Source organism: Nicotiana tomentosiformis, chromosome 9, assembly GCF_000390325.3.
Source record: "Nicotiana tomentosiformis chromosome 9, ASM39032v3, whole genome shotgun sequence".
In the NCBI taxonomy this organism is placed as follows: Eukaryota; Viridiplantae; Streptophyta; class Magnoliopsida; order Solanales; family Solanaceae; genus Nicotiana; species Nicotiana tomentosiformis.
Genome location: NC_090820.1, coordinates 84,530,336 through 84,552,711, shown reverse-complemented (window position 1 = coordinate 84,552,711; position 22,376 = coordinate 84,530,336). Strand labels below are relative to the sequence as shown.

Genomic DNA, 22,376 nt, shown 5'->3' with positions numbered 1-22,376 from the left:
TACAGGAGTTGCTTGATAAGGGCTTCATTCGGCCCAGTGTGTCACCTTGGGGTGCTCCTGTCTTGTTTGTGAATAAAACTGATGATGCTATGCGTATGTGCATTGATTATTACAAGTTGAACAAAGTTACAGTGAATAACAGGTATCCACTTCCTCGTATTGATGACTTATTTGATCAGTTATAGGGTGCCAGAGTGTTTTCCAAGATTTATTTACGTTCAGGCTATCATCAGTTAAAGATTCGTGAGCCAAATATCCCAAAGACTGCTTTCAGGACTCGTCATGGTCACTACGAGTTCCTCGTGATGTTATTTAGGCTGACCAATGCCCCAGCAGCTTTTATGCACTTGATGCACAGTGTGTTCCGTCCCTATCTTGACTCATTCGTCGTTGTGTTTATTGACAACATTCTGGTGTACTCTCGGACTCGGGAGGATCATGAGCAACACTTGATGACTGTGCTTCAGACCCTGAGAGAAAAGAGGTTATATGCAAAATTTTCAAAGTGTGAGTTCTGGCTAGACTCAGTGGCATTCTTGGGTCATGTAGTATCGAGTGATAGGATCCAGGTGGATCCGAAGAAGGTGGAAGTAGTGCAGAGTTGGCCTAGACCGTCATCAGCTACGGAGATCCGGAGTTTTCTTGGTTTGGCGGGGTATTACCGTCGGTTTGTAGAGGGTTTCTCATCTATTACAGCACCTATGACCAGGCTGACCCAGAAGGGTGCTCTGTTCAGGTAGACAGAGGAGTGTGAGGAGAGCTTTCAACAGCTCAAGACAGTTTTGACTACAGCCCCAGTATTGGTATTGCCTACAGGCTCGGGGTCTTATACTGTATATTACGATGTGTCGTGGATTGGTCTCGGCGCGATGTTGATGCAGGACGGTAGGGTGAAAGCCTACTCGTCCAGACAGATGAAAGTGCATGAGAAGAACTACCCAGTCCACGACATTGAGTTAGCACCTATTGTTCACGCCCTGAAGATTTGGCGGCACTATTTATACGGTGTTCCTTGAGAAATTTATACCGATTATCGGAGTTTGCAACATTTGTTCAAGCAAAAGAATCTTAACTTGCATCATTGGAGGTGGTTGGAGCTACTTAAGGACTATGATATCACCATTTTGTACCACTTGGTCAGGGCCAATGTGGTGGCCTATGCTTTGAGTCGCCGGGCGGAGAGTTTGGGGAGTTTAGCATATCTTCTAGCAGTAAAAAGACCCTTAGCATTGGATGTTCGGGCCTTAGCTAGCCAGTTTGTGAGATTGGATATTTCTGAGCCGAGTTGAGTACTGGCTTGTGTGGTCTCTCGGTCTTCTTTTTATGATCATATCAGGGAGCGTCATTATGATGACCCTCACCTGCTTGTCCTTAAGGTCACGGTTCAGCACGGTGATGCTAATGTAGTTGGTTTGCGTGAGTTGATTCTTTAGGAGGCTCAAAGCTCGCAGTACTCTATTCATCCGGCGGCCGCGAAGATGTATCAGGACTTGAGACAGCATTACTGGTGGAGGAGGATAAAGAAGGACATAGTGGAGTGTGTGGCTCGCTGCCTAAATTTCCAGCAGGTTAATTTTGAGCATCAACGGCCGGGTCGGTTGCTTCAGAAGTTAGAGATTTCGGAGTGGAAATGGCAGAGGATCACTATGGATTTCATTGTTGGACTCCCACGGACTCAGCGGAGGTTTGATGCAGTTTGGGTGATTATGGATAGGCTGACCAAGTCAGCTTATTTTATTCCTGTGATGACTGTATATTCTTCCGAGCAGCTGGCTCGAATCTACATCCGTGAGATCGTTAGGCTTTATGGCATACCGATATCTATCATCTCTAACTGGGGTACGCAGTTTACATCACTGTTCTGGAGGGCTGTATAATAGTAGTTAGGTACTCGGGTTAAGTTGAGCACATCATTTCACCCTTAGATGGACGGACAGTCCGAGCGCACTATTCAGATACTGGAGGATATGCTCCGCACTTGTGTGATAGATTTTGGGGGTGCTTGGGATCAGTTCTTGCCACTTGCGGAGTTTCCCTACAACAACAGTTATCAGTCGAGCATTCAGATAGCACGGTATGAGGCTTTATATGGTAGGCGGTATCGGTCTTCAGTGGGTTGGTTCAAGTCGGGCGAAACTAGCTTGTTGGGTACAGACTTGGTTCAGGATGTCCTAGATAAGGTGAAGGTGATTTAGGATTGACTTCGCACAGCCCAGTCCAGACAGAAGAGTTATGCAGACCGGAAGGTTTACGATGTAGCATTCATGGTTGGAGAGCGGGTCTTGCTCCGGGTATCACCTATGAAGGGTGTTATGAGGTTTAGAAAGAAGAGCAAGTTGAGTCCACGGTTACCAGCGCATTTGAGGTGTTGTGACGCATTGGAGAGGTTTCTTATGAGCTTGCCTTGCCTCCCAGCCTTGCAGGGGTCCACCCAGTATTTCATGTTTCTATGCTCCGGAAGTATCATGGCGATCCGGCTCATGTGTTGGATTTCAGCTCAGTCCAGTTGGACAAGGATCTATCTTATGTCGAGAGCTAGTGGCTATTTTGGACAGGCCGGTTTGAAAGCTGAGGTCAAAGAACATTGCTTCCGTGAAGGTTAAGTGGATGGGTCAACCGGTCGAGGAGGCGACTTGGTAGACCAAGCATGGTATGCGTAGCCGTTATCCTCATCTTTTCACCACTTTAGGTATGTCTTTATGCTCGTTCGAGGACAAATGATTATTTTAAGAGGGGAAAGATGTAATGACCCAACCGGTCGTTTCGAGAGTTATAGCCCCAATCCCCTATTAACAGCTTCTCCCATATCTTTTTTCTGCTATTGTGACTTGCCAGGAGGTTTCGTTTTGTTTTTTGGAGTGTTTTAGGACACTTAGTCCCTAAATGGAGGTTTAAGCTTTAATATTTGGACTATAGTCGGAACTGTGTGAAGATGACTCCAGAATGGAGTTCCGTCAGTTCCGTTAGCTTCGTTAGGTGATTTTGGACTTATGGGTGTGTCCGGATAGTGTTTTGGAGGTATGTAGCACATTTAGGCTTAAAATGGTGAAAGTCGAAGTTTTGGAGATTTTGACCGATAGTGCACTTTTTGATATCGGGGTCGGATTCAAATTCCATAAGTTGGAGTAGGTCCGTAGGGTTGAATATAACCTGTGTGCAAAATTTGGGGTCAATCAGACGTGGTTTGGTCGATTTCGGCATCGGTTGTCGAATTTGGAAGTTTTAAGTTCTTTAAGTTTGAATCGGAGGATGATTTGTCATTTTAGCATTGTTTTATATGGTTTGAGGGCTCGCCTAAGTTCGTATGGTGTGTTAGTATTGGTTGGTACATTTGGTTGGGGGTCCAGGGAGCCTCGGGTGAGTTTTGGGTGCTTAGTGGATCAAAAGTTGGATTGGTGTTGTTGCTGAAGTCTTCAGGCATCTGGTGTTTTCGCTCCTGCGGCGGGGAGACCGTAGGTGCGGGATCGCACGTGCGGCGCACAAAGCGCAGAAGCAGATATTGGAGGCGTTTCCAGGGATTGCAGGTGCGAGGGAATTTCCGCATCTACGATGCCCGCGGATGTGTTATAGGAACCGCAAGCGCGGTGAATTACCGCAAAAGCGGACAGTGCTCTGCAGGCGCGCACACGCAGGTGCGGCCCCCTTGCCGCAGATGCGGTCCCAGCCCACTTTAGCTATTTTCGCACCTGCGATGGATTTCCCGCAGGTGCGGTACCGCGAGTGCAGTTGAAGGCTCGCAGAAGCGAGTTTACTAGGCGAAAAAGAGGAATTCGAGGGTTGATTACCCATTTCGATTTTGAGAGTTTGAGAACTCGGTATGAGGTGATTATTCGAGATTTCTTCAAGGAGATTGTTGGGGTAAGTGGTTCTCAATCGGATTAGACTATAATTCACGAATCTATTGCTATTTTCATCATCTAACTAGGGATTTTAGTTGGAAATTTGGGGGGAAATGGTAGAAACTTCATAGACTAAAATTTTGAGTTTTGGAAGGTGATTTGAGGTCGGATTCGAGTAATTCTTGTATGGTTAGACTCGTGAGTGAATGGGTATTCGTATTTTGTGACTTATACCCGATTCCGAGACGTGGGCCCGGAGAGACTTTTTGGGGTGATTTTCTAGTTTCTTGCTTTAGCTTTGATTTTATTAATTAGATTAATTTCTTATAGTGGTATTTATGGTATGAATTTGATTTTTGGCTAGATTTGGGGCATTCAGAGTCGGATATTCGTGGAAAAGGCATTGTTACCGATTGATTGAGCTTGGTTCGAGGTAAGTGGCTTGCCTAACCTTGTGTGGGGGAGATCCCCTTAGAATCTGGTACTGTTGTGATATGTGAGCGTCGTGTATATGAGGTGACGAGTACATACGCGTGCTATTTGTTGAAAAATTTGATTTATGTTACTGAGTAGCGACTTGTTTTCATTAATTTGAGTTATACCGTTTAAATAAGTATTAGTATATTTTTCATTCTTAATTGAGTTATCCCAATATGTGTAGTTATCCTATTTAGTCTAATATCGCATGTCTACATGCTTTAACTGCTTATTTCAACTCTGTGAAGCATGCCTAGTTGATTTCCTTTTTTCCCTTGTTCTTTATCAGCCTTAACTGAAAATTCTTGTTGTTAACTATGGTATTTATCGGTTGAGTTGTGTGTTAACTTTTGAGACTATGAGGCGGTTCCTCGGGAGTTCTCCCTGCACATTTACTTTTGAGACTACGAGGCGGTTCCTCGGGAGTTTTTCCTGCACATTTACTTTTGAGACTACGAGGCAGTTCCTCTGGAGTTCTCCCTGTATATTTATTTTTGAGACTATGAGGCAGTTCCTCGGGAGTTCGCCATGCACATTTACTTTTGAGACTACGAGGCGGTTCCTTGAGAGTTCTCCCTGTACATTTACTTTTGAGACTACGAGGCGGTTCCTCGGGAGTTCTCCATGTATATTTATTTTGGGACTACGAGATGATATCTTAGGAGATCCCCTACTGTTTACCCCTGTGTGTTGTACTGTTACCTTGCTGTATTTTCTTTTGTTTAATTCTAGTCTCTTATTATACAGTACATTCTCCTGCTTTATTTATTATATACCAGTGGACCTTACCTGACCTCGTCACTACTCGTCCAAGGTTAGGCTTGGTACTTACTGGGTACCGTTGTGGTGTACTCATGCTACTCTTCTGCACATATTTTTGTGTGTAGATCCAGGTACTACTTATCAGCTCCGCTGTTAGCTGAGAGTGCTTGCTGTTGTACGAAGACTTCAAGGTATATTTGTCGCGTCCACAGACCTCAGAGTCCCCCTCTATTCTCTCCTATGACATTTACCTTCTGTACTTCTTTTGTTAAACTGGTGTATAGAGATACTAGTTTCCTTCTGTAGCTTGTGACTTATGATGTTCCGAGTTTTGGGAAGATTGTGTATTATAGAGTATTTGTTATTGTACATACCGAGCGACATTGTTATTAGTTATTCAGTTATCCACTGCTGTTAGTTGCCAAGTTTTACTTTCGTTTTTGTTATATTTCCGAAATTTGTTAGGCTTACCTAGCCGTAGAGACTAGGTGTCGTCAGGACGTTATACGGAGGGAGTTTGGGTCATGACAAAAATTGTTAGATGTTATTTAAATATTATTGTTATTTCAGTTAATGTTAGGCTTACCTAGTCCCAAAGACTAGGTGCCATCACGATACCTAACGGAGGGAATCTTGGGTCCTGACAAATATTCTTTTACATAATGCCACATTTGCATATTTATTTGGTGAATGAAATTAAGCTTGGGGGTCCGGCTTATCTTCATTGGATATATCCCATTGAGAGGAACCTATGTAAGTATAAGGCGTTTGTACGCAATCGATCTGGTTCAGAAGCATCAATAGCAAAGGGTTTTTGGCTGATGAATGCTTGACTTTTTGTTCGAGATACCTACATGATGGCGTGAAGACAAAATTCAGTAGGTACCAAACTGTAGATGATGAGTGCTCTCAAAGTTTTTAACCTATATTCCCTAATATAGGCCATCCAATTGGAAGTAAGAAAAAAAATACTTTTCTCCTGGATTCACAGTTATGTTTTGAAGCACATCGATATGCTCTGTTCAACTGGAGATGAGCAAATGGAAATGTTTATCGCTTAAGATAAATTTTATATATATATATTTATATTTTCAATTTTTTTATTATATGATTAAACTTGAAATATTCATGATTGCAGGGAACATAAGAATTTAATTGTTAATCGTAGTAGATCAAATGTATGGGAAATAGCAAGGAATCATAGTCGGGAATTCAGTAATTGGTTTAAAGATAAAGTTAAAAATATTGTAGTGCAAGATTATTTGCGATGGCTAGCCAAAGGACCCAATATGGTGGCCAAAATATATACTGTATATTTTATTAATGGATACCGATTTCATACCAAAGAACGGGATTCCAGATGCAAGACTCAAAATAGTGGAGTGACTTTATCGGCAACAACTGATAGTTTTGCTAGTGCTAGGGACCAAAATCCCATTGATGGTGAGGTTATCTACTATGGAGCTATACATGATATCATTGAGGTTGATTATTGGGGTTGTTTTAGCGTTGTACTATTTAGACATGATTAGTTTCGTAATGAAATAGATGATTATGGGTTAATTCGGGTGTACTTCAATAGATTATGCAGTACAGATGACCCTTTTGTGTTGGCATCACAAGTTTATCAAGTTTTTTATGTGGAGGATCCAATTGAAAAAGATGTTTATTATGCAAGAAATAAAGTATTTATTGATTTGTATGATCTAGAGGAAGAGAATTGTCCCAATATTGGATGCACATTTTGGTGGGAACCTAATAATGACATTGGTTCCTCCTCTAAATTACTTGATATTGACGTTAGATGGTCAAGAGAAGATGTACCCGTTATTATTGTTGATATTCCAACTAATGCACAACATTCACATGATATGATTATTGAATCGGAAGAGGAGGATGGGTTTGATGATATTGATTGGGACTAGATGGAAGCTAATGATTAAATAAGAAAGTTCTAAATTTTTTTTTAAATATATTCATTTTTGAGTAAGTGATAATGCCTTCATATATATATATATATATATATATAAATATTAAGATTCTTTTTGTTTATATTTTGTACATTAGTATTATGATATGCTTCAATTTTGCAGGATTTGGGATATAGTAACTTTGTTGCTACTGCTGAATTAATTGACAGAAAACTGATATTGTTTTCGGGAATATAATTATGGTAATGTTTTTGCTAAGGTATTTGATATTTGATTCAGAAATTACTTTAAAATGCTTTCTATTAATGCTTTTGCTAACCTATTTCACGTTTGCTTTTTTGAATCTGACAGAGATTTTAACAGTCATGAATCAAGAAGCGTGCTCAAGAAAAAACAAAATAAATATCCAACCGCATTCCAGCTGGATCACTTGCATCTTTGCGAAACCAAAAGGTTTTGTCGTTGACAACAAAAAGAACCTCTCACGCTATAAGGTCTAATGAAAATGAAGAAAGACAATTAGAAGCTCGATCACTTTCATTTTTGCGAAATCAAAAAGTTTCATCATTGACAACAAAAATAACCTTTCATGCATTAATGTCTAATGAAAATAAAGAAAGACAATCAGAAGATGGAAAGGTTTCGCAAAGATCTCAATTGCAAGAAAAAGTGCGGCAAGCACCATTGATTTCTACCTCTTCTACAGTACAAGGAGTACAAGAACAAGTGTGGCAAGTGCCAATGGATTCCATCACTCCTACATCACAAGCTGTGCATGAACCATCTGAAGATTCTACCAATCATGAAGCAATTGAACAATCTAAGGAACCAGGAAATTATATATAAATTTTAATCATAAAATTAACTAACAGTAGTGATTGGTGATTATCCTTGTTTTGTATTAGTGCATGCCCTTCCGCTCCAAAAAAAAAAGAGGCCCTACTCAAATGCAAAGAGTGCGTGGAAGGAAGGACCGTAAAATATTCATGCTAAATGAGTTAAATCAACCCATTGGTATTACTGATGAAGTTGTAAAAGAGTTGGGTAGCTTTCTCGGCACATTGGGAAGGAATGGGACCTTTTGTCCTCTTAATGTATTTGATTGGAGGAAACTAGATACAAAAAATGATATTTGGAAATATGTACAGGTTTGAAGTTCCTAATGTTAAATAAGCATGGATGATATTTCACATTTTCTTATACTAACCTAATTGCACTAAATTTGTAGGAAAAATATGACAGTCCTGAAGAGGCGAAGCAATGGGTTTTTTATTAAATTTGTACTGCTTGGAGAAAGTATAAAAGTAAGTTGAAGAAAAAGAACTTTGAAGCATATGAGAATGACGAGCTTCGAATGGAGAATAGGCCGATAGATGTTCCGGAGTCTCACTTTAAAGATCTTCTTGAATATTGAAACTCCGATCCTGCCAAGGTAATTACATCCAACTTTTGCCAACTTTTTTCCGGAGTCTCTGTAACGACCCGACCGGTCGTTTTGAGCATTTGCACTTCTCTCGGTAGTTTAGGGCGTGAGTAGCTCTGTATGATGTATTTTGACTTGTGTGAATCATCGGTTTTGATTTTTAGGTTATTCAGAATCGAATTGAAAGAAAAAATTTTATTATTGAAGCTTTAAATTGGGAGAGTTAACAAAGTTTGACTTTTAGCAGTGGACTTTTTGATATCAGATTCAGATTTCGATTTCGATTTCGGAAGTTGGAGCAGGTCTGTAATGTCGAATGTGACTTGTGTGCAAAATTTGAGGTCAATCGAATGTGATTTGATAGGTTTCGGCATCAGTTGTGGAAGTTTGAAGTTTCAAAGTTTATTGATTTTGATTTGAGGTGTGATTCATCGTTTTGATGTTGTTATATGTGTTTTGAGGCCTCGAGTAGGTCCGTGTTATATTATGGGACTTGTCGATATATTTGGACGGGGTCCTGAATGGCTTGGGAGAGTTTCGGATGAGGTTCGGATCAATTTCGTTGCATATTGCATTGTTGAAGGCTGCTGGTTCTGGTGTTATCGCACCTGCGGAAATGGGCTCGCAGGTGCGATGGTCACACGTGCGGCAAAGGTGTCGAAGATGCAAGATGAGATGAAGTGGAATCCGGGGCGCATATGCACATGCGCTGAAACGGCCAATGCGCGCAGAAGCGCGACTGCAGGTGCGGTCCTAGACATCGCAGAAGCAATCATGGCTGGCCAAGCTGTTTGCGCAGAAGCGATATTGTTCCCGTAGAAGCGAGGGTCACAGATGAGACCTGTTGTACGCGGGTGCGGATTGACTGGACAGAACCCTTTAAGTTCGAGGGTTCGTGATTCTTCACCCATTTTGGATTTTGGAGCACGGTTTAGGTGACCTTTGGAGCAATTTTCATCACAAGGATTATGGTAAGTGTTCTACACTTGGTTTTGATCTTATTCCATGAATTTACCTTCGTTTCTGGTAATTGGATTGTGAATTTTAAAGAGGAAATTGGGGGTTTTGGCCTAAAGTTTCATAATATGATTTTTTGTGTTTTGAACATCGGATTGGAGTCGAATTTGAGTGAAACTAGTATGGTTGAACTCGTAATTGAATAAGTTGTTGGATTTTGTAAATTTTGTCGGGTTGCAAGGTGCAGGCCCGGGTTGGGCTTTTGGCCGATTTTGGGCTTTTGATTCAAGATTTAATCTTTTTTGAGCGGGATTTGTTACTTTAGCATTGCTTGATGTACTTGAGTTGTTCTTTGTTAGTTTCGAGCCATTCGGAGGTCGGAACGCACGGGATGGCATCTTTGGAGCACCGCTTGGCTTAATCGACATTGGTATTGGCTTGTTCGAGGTAAGTAACTCTTCTAATCTTGGAGCTGAGGGTATGAAACCCTGAAATACATGTTATGTGATTTGTGTTGAGGTGACGCACATGCTAAGTGATGGGCGTGTTGGCGTGAACCATGTGAATTAGGACTCTGTTGTTTCCATGGCACTGAATAGTGGCCCTATTTTGTTGATATCCATGTTTTCACCATGTGATAAAGTAATTGAGATGTCAATCATGCTAGATATCATGTTTAGGCTTTATGCCGATACTATTGGGACCCATAGTGGTCGTTTCTTGCTGTCATCTCACTGATTTCGTTGATATTTCATACTCAGTCATATTCATGTATTCATATCATATCTCAGTCTCAGTTGTTATTTATTGATACATCATATCATTGTTGTCGGGCTAGTTTCATGACTATGTGAGCCCGTGAGTGAGACTGGAGAGATTGATGACTGAGTGAGGCCGAGAGCCTGATTATGAGTGACAGTTATGGGATCGGGCTGCACGCTGCAGCATGCTATATTGATTTATGCCTGGATCTGGCTTATGATAACGCTTGGGATGTAGGAGCCCCTCCGGAGTCTGCACACTCCCAGTGAGCGCAGTTGATTATATTGAGGGATGGATCTTCCCTGGACATGAATCTTGTCCGAAGCATTTATATACCTGGAGATAGATCTTCTCCATGGGGCTAGATTGGCCTTTCTCGGTACTGAGTGACTGATGGTCAGTGATGTATATATTCCTGGATGGATCTTTCCTTGGCCGTTTGAGCCATATACAGTACTGAGTGGTTGAGCATGATGAGTGAAAAGTGTGAGATAGTGAGATTGAGTATTCTGAGAGTGTGAGTACATGATTCAACTCTGAGATACATGGCATTGACATGCACACATGACATACAGGCATAGAGATGCATTTTTTCTCATGTTGTACGGTATCACGTCATCCATGACTTTTTTTACACACATTGATATGTGGGCATAGAGAGGTATTTCACGCTTGTTATCTGGAAAGAAAATGAAACATCTTATTTATTGGGGAAAGGATATTTGGAAAAAGTAAAGTTTTCAAACTTACTCGTATTTTTGGCATTTTCGGTAAAAGATTTGGGTTTTCACTAAGATACTTGAAAAGTATGACTATTTTCTGGAACTGTGAACGAGCTCAGCATTTTACTTCTGAGATATATCTTTTATTACTTGTATTATGTTGTTATGAATTGTTATGGAATATTGGTATTGGACCTGACCTTGTGTTAGCTCGTCACTACTTTCAACCTAAGATTAGGTTTGTTACTTATTGACTACATGGGGTCGATTGTACTCATACTACACTTCTGTACCTTGCGTGCAGATGTTGGCTACTGATGTTGCTGTGATCGATGGGAGATGGATTGAAGATGTACCTGTGTCTCGGTTGTAGCTGCCTCTTGTTCGTGGTAGCTTTAGATTTGTAAAACTTTATTTATGTACTTTTCAAACAGACGATATATTTATTTAATTTCAACTTTGTAAATTCTATTCTTAGAAGCTCATGATTTGTACTACCAGTTCTTGGGGGAAATGTATTAATTTCATATATTTTCTTTTAATTAATTGCCTTATTAAATTTTATTAGAATAAGATAGTTGATGTTTGGCTTACCTACTGGGTTGAGTTAGGTATCATCACGACCAGGTGGATTTCGGGTCATGACGGTCTCACTTTAATGAATTAGAAGGAAAAGGTCAAGCTTACACTCAAATATCGCTGGCAGCCGGCTATAATCTTTAGACTATAGATTAATAAATATGCTTCTTTTATAAAAAGTGAATTCAGGCCCATGTTCACTATTTCTAATTAAGCATGATAATTTATTCTGTGCAACTTTAGCATCTGTTTGATGGAGGTTGAACGAGAAAGATGCTTATTTTATAAAAAGTGATAGCTTAAATAAGTTGTACATGGTGAAAACTATTTTTACTAAAGAACAAGTTTCTCAGTAGCACAACAGTTTAAATGATAATATGAAAAATATTTCTATCCAAGATATTTGTTTCTCACTGTAGAATGATCTTCTTTAATAGACCAACAAGAGCTAAATTAAGAACTTGATAGGGAAACCTAAATGTATTTGGTTGTAAAACAATTTATAAGTAAATGTGGTTATTAGCTGGAACTTAACGTCTAACATCTGTGGACATTTGAAATACTCCCAAAGAACTGTTCAAGTTAAGGTGCTTGAAACATATCGTCTCAGCTTATCTTTCGGGTTGTTCATTGGAAAAGTGAGTATTAAATGTGTTTTACCATTGGGTTTTATGTGTTTGTTTGCTACTATTTCTAGTCTGTTTAAGAAAGTTTCTGAAATCAAAACACATGCCAGCTCTAAATGCTCTCCTCCTTACTTCTTTAATTATTCACTACTAAATGTCTGTAAGAATGTGATAACCCAAAAGGTCATTTTATATTTTTGAACTCGATACTTCTATCTTAAGCCTTAAAAATCTCATTTTTATCCTCCTCGATTTGCGTGCATAGTCCGTGTATTGACCCAGATGGTTTATAAGTTAAAAACTGATGAAAATAAGAATTTTTACCTTAAAACTTCAGTTGAGTTGATTTCGGTCAATATTTTTAGTAAACGGGCCCGGATCTATGTTTTGACGGTCTCGGTGGATTCGTATCGAATTATGGGACCTGGGCGTATGCCCGGAATCGAATTTAGAGGTCCCTGACTCGAGTTATGAATTTTGATGAAAATTAAAAGTTTAAAAATTTAATATTTTTATGAATTGACTAGTGTTTGGCGTTGTTAGTATCGGGTCCGTATTTTGGTTACGGAACCCGGTACTGGTTCATCATAATATTTAAGACTTGTGTGTGAAATTTGGTGAGAAACGGAGTTGGTTTGACGTGATTCGGACGTCCAGTTGAGAAAATAGAAATTTTAAAGTGTTCTTGAGAATTTCATTTGGTTTGGTGCTAAATCCGTTGTTCTAGGTGTTATTATGGCGATTTGATCGCGCGAGCGAGTTCGTATGATGTTTTTAGACTTGTGTGCACCTTTGGTTTAGAGCCCCGAGGGCTTGCGTGAGTTTCAGATAGGCTACGGAGTGAGATTTGGCTTGGAAAACACTGCTGGTGCATCTGATATTATTGCAGACTTCTAATCTCGCATTTGCGAGATCAGGCATCGCAATTGCGACCTCTGAGAGGTTTGCATTTGCGAGCTTCTCATCGCAAATGCGAAGAGAAGCTGGGCCAACAGTTTTTGCATTTGCGAAGAGAGTCGGGGAAGGACAGTGATCGCAAATGCGATCATTTAGTCGCATTTGCGAAGATTCAAGGTCTCATTTGCGAACTTATCTTCGCATTTGCGAAGGCATCAGAAGTGTGAAGGGCTTCGCATTTGCGATGACTCCTTCGCATTTGCTAAGCTCAGGTCGCAAATGCGACATCTGCAGCTGATCAAAATGACTTTTGGACGGGAATTTTCATTCATTTCCCAAATTTTCAAGACCTAAAACACAAGAGGCAATTTTTCAAAGACTATTTCTTCCCCAAATCATAGATAAGTGATTCTAAACTGGTTTCATTCAATCTTTCACTACATTTTACAAGATTTCAATCTAAAATCTATGGTTTTCATGGTAGAATTAGGAATTTTGGGTAGAAACTAGAAATTTCAGAAATTTGGGTATTTATACCTCAAATTGAGGTCGGATTCCAAAATCAATTATATATCCGGGCTAGAGTGTGAATGGGTAAATGGATTTTGGTCCGAACCTCAGGTTTTGATCAAGCGGGTCGGGGTCGATTTTTGACTTTTTGGAGGAAAATTTGGGAAATCTAAATTTATGCAATGTAATTGATTCCTTTAGCAATATTTGATATTATTGAGTCATTTTTTAATAGATACGAGTGGTTTGGAGGTGGATTCTAGAGGAAAAGTTATGATTGAGTATTGTGTGGCCTTCGGAGCGAGGTAAGTGTTGTGTCTAACTTTGACTTGAGGAATTAGGAACCTCAGACTATTTGTTATGTGCAATTCATGTGAGCGGCGTATATGTGAGGTGACGAGTACTTATGCGCCGCCAATTTACCTGCTTTCCCTGTTCCTCCCGTTTTTCTTATATTGTTTCTTTCATATGCAAAATTGCTACGTGTTTATACTAGTGTTGTTAAATTGATCGTTCTTATCATCTTTACGAATTCTCTGGTGATAATTGAGTATTTATTTTAAAGTTGAGATCTATATTGTGGAACCAAATGTTGAAGTAAAGCTTGTACTTGTTATTCTACCTCCATGTTATTATTTATGCATTGCATTATGGTAAGGGAGAGCTTTAATGAACGAAGGGTGATGTCGTGCCATATTGTGAGTGTTAATGCACGAAGGGTGATGTCGTGCCATATTGTGAGTGTTAATGCACGAAGGGTGATGCCGTGCCATATTGTGAGTGTTAATGCACGAAGGGTGATGTCGTGCCATATTGTGAGTGTTAATGCACAAAGGGTGATGCCGTGTTATATTGGGAGTGTTAATGCACGAAGGGTGATGTCGTGCCATATTGTGAGTGTAAAAGCATGAAGGGTGATGTCGTGCCATACTGTGAGTGTTAATGCACGAAGGGTGATGTCGTGCCATGATATGAGAGCTAATGCACGAAGGGTGATGCCGTGTTGTTTCTATTGATTTTATGGTGAGATTGAGAGTAAAAGCACGAAAGGTGATGCCGTGCATTTTTCCTTTACTGTATTCGTTGTTTCTGTTGATTCATAGTATATTGGTTGTGCCAGTTATCATTCTGCTGTAGTTTCTTATCTCGTATTTTTCCCAGCATATTTCCCCCTCCCGATATTTTTTGTCTAGCTCTTCATTATTGTTATTCGTATATACACTGTTAAATTGTACAGGTTGATTTGTATGTGCCTTGCCTTAGCCTCGTCACTACTTCGTCGAGGTTAGGCTCGACACTTACCAGTACATAGGGTCGGTTATACTAATACTGCACTCTGTACTTTCCGTACATATTTTGGTACCGGCCCAGGTTGATCGAGATTTTAGCTGTTGGACCCGCCATCCGGAGATTCAAGGTAGATCTGTCGGCGTTCGCAGACCTTGAATTCCCTGTCTATCTTTTCTGTTTTATTGTTTCTCTCATTCAAACAATTGTATTTTTCTTAGACTATTATTTGTAGTGAATTCTAGAATGCTCGTGAATTGTGATTCCATATCCGAGTGGTAGTAATTTAATGCAGTTTTTATATTACTCCGCACTTACTATATTTCATCTTAGCTAATTGTTGTTATTTACTGAGTGGAATAAGAATTGGTTTAATGATTCTCTAACGTTGGCTTGCCTAGTAAGTGAAATGTTAGGCGCCATCACGGTCCCGACGATGAAAATTCCGGGTCGTGACAAAAAATATTCTTAGACTAATTTTCAAATTTTGATTTCGTATGTTTTTTGTCTACTGAAAGTTTCTGCATTGATTTTATTCACTATGAATGTCTACTGAAAGTTTCTGCTTAGATTTTATTTAACGTTTTATATTGTGATTGGTAAAGTTACATAAGAATATTTTAATTATAGTGATAAAACTTAAATTCATTTGGATTATACGTATGTGGACCTCGGATTACACCCTAAAGAGAATGGAAAAACCACAAACTTCCTGAACAATTGGCTGATTAGTTGTCCAATATCAACCATGAATCAATATTTCAGAGATATTGAAATCTATTAGAAAAATGTGCTTTTTAGTGCTTTCCAGAAACAATAGCTGACAGTAATTGCTTGTTTATTTGCAGAAAACGTCTGAAACCAATATCGAGTATCAAAAAAGTTGAAACATTCACACACTGTTGGCAAAACAAGTTTTGCTCTAATCATCGAGGTTTGATATTTTCTCTTATTTTTCTTAAAGTATGAACTTGCGAACTTTGCATGAAAAGTTCGCAAGTTCATATTTTGCATGAAAAGATTCTTATACCAGTTTTCATGTGACTAGGCAAAAAAGAAGGAAATGACTGATACTTCGGATACTCTATCAAGTAAGGACATCTTTGTGGCTACAAGAAAAAGAAAACCCAGTCGAGTATACATAGGCTCTTATGAGAATACAATTAGTAAAATTGTAAGAAATTTCTAATTTAAAGTTTGTTGTGATTATTTATTTGTTCTTAATTATTGACTTAGTTTTATTTACTTAAACTTTTTTCTCTTGCATTTGGTTTGTAACATGAAATGGAGAGAGTACAATCAACTCAAGAAAGTGAAGATGACAGTGATTCAGTTGACGCCTTTGCATCAGTCATGGGACCTAAGCACCAAGGTCGGGTAAGATTGGATGGACGAGGAGTTAACAAGACTGTCTTAAAAAAGAAAATAGGAGATTTTGGATCCTCTGTAAATGCTACTGATGAGAGAATGCAGCAAAATATGGAGGAAATGGAAGAGAGGATCCAACAAAGAATGTTGGAAAAGTTCAATGCACAAAAGGAAGCTATGGAACAAGATATTATGATGAACGTCATTACACGACTTCAACGTCTCAACCCCGATTTGAGACTTGATCCTGATATGCTAATATTCAGTACTCGTGCACCTGGAGAAGCTTCTCCTGCACAACAAGCTGCTATTCAACTAATCAATCGTCCATCTGCTGGTAGTAACAATCAAGGTTAGTCAGTACTAAATGTTATACGTCTTCTCTTTACTCTTCTTCTCCTCTTTTTTTATGTTGCTTCTCTACCACTATGCACTCTCTCGATCTCTCTCTTTCTGGCAATGTTTTACTTGTTTTAAAGGATATTTATGGTGGAGAAAGAAGGGTTGTTTGTGAAGTCATTTTAAGGGAGTTTTGGCTGGGTTTTGGAGTTGTTTCGGGGTCGATTGGAGATGGGGTTCATGCTGGTTTTCAACTAGCTTCTCGGCTGGGTTTTGCCATATTGTTTAGTTGGTTTCGGAAGAAGAATTGCTGAATTTTGCAGAAGCTTTGGGAAGGTGATTTCTATAGCTGTTTTGCTGCATTTTTTGGCGATTTTTGCATCTTTTTTGCTACGTTTTTGGGTGATTTTTGCAGTTGTTTTGATGTATTTTGCAGCAGCTTTAGGAAGGTGATTTCTATAGCTATTTTGCGGTATTTTTGGGTAATATTTGCAACTGTTTTGCTGCATTTTTGGTATTTTTGCAGCTGTTTTGCTGCATTTTTTGGCGATATTTTCATCTGTTTTGCTGCATTTTTGGGTGATATTTGCAGCTGTTTTGATGCATTTTGCAGCAGCTTTAGGAAGGTGATTTCTATAGCTGTTTTGCTGCATTTGTTTGGATATGTTATAGTTATTGTTGATCCCCACTAAACTGAGATATATTGGCAGAGTCAAAAGTGTTGTTTTCTAAAATGCAGTGACTATATACTAAAACAGAGAGCCATGTGTATCTACTGCAGCATTTTACATATCAAGTGCATAGATTTAGTTATTTACTGAGGACAAGATTGTGTTTGAAGAAAGGTCCAAGATCATAACTTTAAATTGCACTTTGATTATAAAAGGTTAATCATAGAGGAGAAGAGACAATGCACAAACTTTTAGCTATGTTGCTGTTTAGAATCTAACAAGTAGCATTAAATATATCTCTAGGAGATTCTTCGTTATTTCCTAATGAAACATGTAATCTTTACTATCTTTCCTCTACACTGATCTTTTAAATTGAGTTCTAAATTACTTGTTAAGTTGATTTAGTTATTTGCCTTATTAATTGGTGTGTGGTAGACGTGTGTCTTTTTGTACTTCTTGTGAAATATTTTTTGGAATTTTGCATTCTTGGGAGTATCTTTTTATGTGTTGCTGATGCCTTGATCTCCAAAATATCTTTGTCCATATATTATGGGATAAACCAATATTTTGCCATCCAATTTTGGTGTTTAATGCAGAATTTTATACTTCCCTTTTACCCATGGTTTTCTAGACTAAGAGAATTTTTATATCGAATTCTTTTGAAGAGATAATGACTTTATTTATTCTCTTTTGTAGGTGAAGTAGATAAAGAAATGGAAGACGGAGGCAGTGATGAAGATCTAGACCTTACTTATGAGAATTTTGAATTGCTGCAAATGCATGTGGCGGTTTCTATGAATGTTTGTTATCAACATTTTAAAACTTTTAACTCTTGAAATGTCAGATGTATGTACTTGGTAAAATTTCATTACTTCTATGGATTTATTAGCTTGTTGGACAATTTGGATTATGAATAGTTTTATTTTATTATTTATATAAATTTTAGTGTTTTATAGTTTATTGTATATATATGTAAATCATTTTTTACAACAAGGGAAATATTTTCAATTCAATTAAACTGTTATAATAGGTAACCGAATCGTTGCCATATGACCTACAAACCGTTCCAAAATAATCTAAAAATTGTTGCAATAGGTAGTTCAACCGTTGTAATATCTTAAAGAAATCGTTGTCATATCTATAATATCCATAACGATTTAATAGATATAATAACAGTTATTAACCGTTGCATTAAATGTTATGGTAACGAAATTCAACTGTTGCAGTTGATAAGAATAATCATTCCAATAGGAAGAGGGAAAACCGTTGCGATAGACTATACTATAGCAACAGTTATCTCATCCGTTCCAAAAATAGTTTCTTAAGCTCTATTGGCACGCGAGCTTGTGGAACGGGCGTTGAACCATTGCAATACCTCTATGGCAACGGTTTTCCATGCGTAGCCATAGGTGAATTTTCCAGTAGTGACCTTCTCTTTGGCATTGCTAGGATTGATGGTTTTCCCACAAAGGAGATGACGGATGAATATCAACTTACTGCCTATGGTATTGGCAACATCCCGGGGTAACTTCCAAGCCATCCACAATAGTGCTCATGTACTCGTTGATACCAAATCCTTGGGATGGTTGTAATAGTGGTTTAGTTGTTTTCATTAGATATTTCATGATATTTTCCGTTGTTGACTTATTAAACCATGTTATTCGATTTCAGCGTTAATATGTGACTGTTGGCTTGCTTGCTAGTAGTGTTAGGCGTTGTGTAATGACCCAACCGGTTATTTTGAGTATTATAATACTATTTCCCCATTTACTCCTCAATTTATGCTTTACAGTTGTGTTATAACTTATTGGGTTAGTTGGTTCGGGTCCGGAAAGATTTCAGAGTGAAATAAGACACTTGGTCTCATAATTAAAAACTTAAGTTGGAAAAGTTAACTGGATGTTGACTTGTGTGTAAACGACCTCGGATTTGAATTCTAATGATTTCAATAGCTCCGTCTGGTGATTTTGAACTTAGGAGAGCGTCCGAAAAATTATTTGGAGGTCCGTAGTGGAATTAGGCTTGAAATGGTAAAAGTTAAATTTTTGGGAAGTTTGACCGGGAGTTGACTTTTTGATATCGGGATTAGAATCCGATTCTGAGAAGTGAAATACCTCTGTTATGTTATTTATGACTTGTGTGCAAAGTTTGAAGTCAATCGGACTTGATTTGAAAGGTTCCGGCGTCGTTTGTAGAAATTTGAAATTTCAAAGTTCATTAGGCTTGAATTGGGGTATGATTCGTGATTTTAGCATTGTTTGAGGTTATTTGAGGGTTCGACTAAGTTCGGATCATGTTGTAGGACTTTTTGGTATATTTGGTTGAGGTCTCGGGGGCCTCGGGTGAGTTTCGAACGGCTAACGGATAAATTTTAGACTTTGCATTCTAGTTGAATAATGTTGGTTTTCTTTCACCGGTTTCCTTCTATGCGATCGCTTGAGAAGGTCCGCTATCACATAGGCTTGTTTGGGCAGAGGTGAGATTATTCTATGCGATCGCATGTAGGCAACCATGATCGCGTGGTTTTGGACAGACTGTTCTTCACGAACGCGTGGCTAAAGCCGCGTTCGCGTAGAACAAATAGGACTGACTAGTCCAAACCCTAAGCTAGAGTCACAACCACCTTTTGCTTCTTCTCCAACCCAGTCGAGTTCTGGTTTTCATCGGAGTCGCAAAACATCGACTCCCAGGAAATTTGTGGTTGTGACCTCTACTTCTGCCTCGCCGGAAAAGATGGTTGACGAAGACACAGTAGATGGAGAAGAAAATCAAGAAATTTCCAGTCTACCAATGGAAGAAAGTTCTGCTAAAGAACAAGGTGTGGGTCATATCAGTGATGAATCGACAATGGCAGCCCCAAACTTGGATCCTATAGGGGGGATTTAATGGTGCAGAAGTCGAGGGAAGGGAACTGGTGCCTATCAAAAATCTGGCACCAGACAGCACTACTGGGGAACTTCCTGAGGGACCTGATCCCTAGAAGAGCACTATGCTCCTACTTGGGATGAAACTCCCAGTTCTTCTAAAGAACCCCAGGTCGGTACTGATCCCGCTCCCTCTCCTCATTTATATGTTGAGCTATTGGCCATTGTTCCTCCCGAGATGCGACCTCTGTCTGAGGAGGGAAATGAAGGGAGTGAAGATGACTACGACAATGTGGCTCTTGCAAGCTTCATCAGGGCTAGGAGTAGTCAGGCAACTCCCCAAGAGTCAACTTCTAAGAGACCTATCACTAGGTTGTAGAAGAAGGAAGAATTTGAGCCAGTTTTAAGGAAAATCAAAAAGGAAAAGAAGAAGAAGAGATTGGTAAAAGATGGAAAGGCTGTAAATGAGAAAGTAGTGCCTCCTACACTAGTCGTTGATGTTGATGATGAGGTAGAAGAGGAACCTGGTTCCTTGGTTTGTAAGTCCTCAAAGAAACTTACTGTTCCAAAGTCCAAAAGGGAGTCATCTGTGAGTGAAATGGACTTGAGCAAGGTTGAGGATGAAAAATCTTGTGAAAAGGTAGTTGAGGAATCTGGGGAACAAGTGACAGAAGAATCAGTTAAAAAAGTGTCTGCAAAAAGGGTGTTTGGGAAATCTGCTGAGAAAGGAAAGAGTGCTCTCACATCAGTAAAAAGGAAGGGTGATGCTAGTGAGGAACCTGGTTCCTCCAAAAAGACTAAGATTGATGATACCCAGGATGCTAGCAAGGAAAAATTGAAAAATCAAAAAGTGCTATGGGGTCGTACATTTGCCCCTGATATTTTGGATATGGCTAGCATGCGCCAATTGGTGGAGATCTGTGAATTCCAACAGTGGACACACCTGTTCACAGGTGACTATCCCAAAGTTTATGAGGACAAAGTGCGCAGTCTTTATGCCGACATCTTTACAGTTGAGGGTGATCATATTTGTGTGATGGTGAATGGTGTTGATCTTGTGATGGACTCTACTATGCTGGGAACTATCTTGGGAGTGCCTGCTGAGGGTTTATCTTCTGTTCAGGGAACCTGCTCTTTGAACTTTAGAAATTCTATCTTGAAGGATAAGGCAGTCCAACAAGGGGAACGGGTACACAAGAAGGCCCTCCTTCCAGTGTACCAACTGTTGTTTGAATTGGTGAACAAGGTTTTGCTCCCTCGTGCAGAACGAAGGTCCATTACATCTTGGGAAAACTTGGTTCTCATAGAAGCACTAGATGGATACAGAGCTATCAACCTGCCTGACATCATGATAGAACACATGCAGAAGGTGGCAGAGTTCAAGGATGGTAATCATGGGCTGCCTTACGGGTTCCTCCTCACTAAAGTTTTTGAGTTCTTCAAAGTCCCTTTGGGAAAATCCAAAGTGGGTACTCGTAAGCAAACCTTAGAAGGCACCTGGTTGGCAGGAATTCTACTATCTGCTAGTTGATCAATGCCTAAAACAGTGCCACTGATGAGATAAGGAAGCTGAAGGCAAGGAATGCCATTCTTGAGGGTCAACTAAGTTAGCTTCAAGAAGTACCTGGCTCCTGCAGCTCTAATAGCACAGAGGTTGCCTGCCTGACCAAAGAAAATGCTGACCTCAAGAAACAGGTTGAGGACCTAAAGGAGAAACTGCTCAATGAGCAGATGTTAGCTAATGCTCGCATGGACATCCTTCTTAAAACCCTTGCCTCTTCATCTAAGCCTTCCCCCTTCCTTTGCTCCCTAGAACGTGTTCCCTTTCCAGTATCAAATCTTAGTGTCTGTCATTTGTTTAGTTCTGATGATGTTTATGACTGGTACTTCTGCTTTTGCTGTTTTTATTTTGTGGATGTGTTGGTAACAATGGAACTGCTCCCTGCTTAATATCCAAATGTTGATGAAAGCTTCCTCCTTTTGTTGTGTATGCCTTGCTTATTTGCTGTGTTTTTAGTCATGATTGTGTGCACACATGTGGCATGATTTAACCAAGCTAGACTTTGTTTTGCTTATTGCTTGCTACTGATCTTTTTATGATGCCAAAAGGGGGAAAAATAATTGAGGGGGAACAAGCTGGGGAACAGATTCAGGGGGAAAACAGGTTATGTGTATGTCATTCTGGTTCTTAGGGGGAACTTCAATTATAAGTTTGTCATCGTCAAAAAGTGAGAAATTGATAGGTTATATGTACTTTGTAATATTTTGATGATCTAATAAACTTAATGACAAGAACCAGATAAGGAACCTGATACACAACCTCAAGTATGTGGGAATAACAAGTCTCAAGATGGAGATGTAA

General features: G+C 39.4%; 1 protein-coding gene across 1 annotated transcript; it reads left to right on the top strand.

Moving 5' to 3' along the window:
- The first annotated feature begins 16,038 nt into the window (after window positions 1-16,038).
- LOC104091175 (uncharacterized) lies at window positions 16,039-18,115 on the top strand. Its single transcript, XM_018769122.3, has 2 exons — window positions 16,039-16,492; window positions 17,847-18,115. Exons 1-2 carry the CDS (start codon window positions 16,057-16,059, stop codon window positions 17,984-17,986), a joined length of 576 nt encoding a protein of 191 aa, XP_018624638.3. The 5' UTR covers window positions 16,039-16,056; the 3' UTR covers window positions 17,987-18,115.
- Window positions 18,116-22,376: the final 4,261 nt, after the last annotated feature.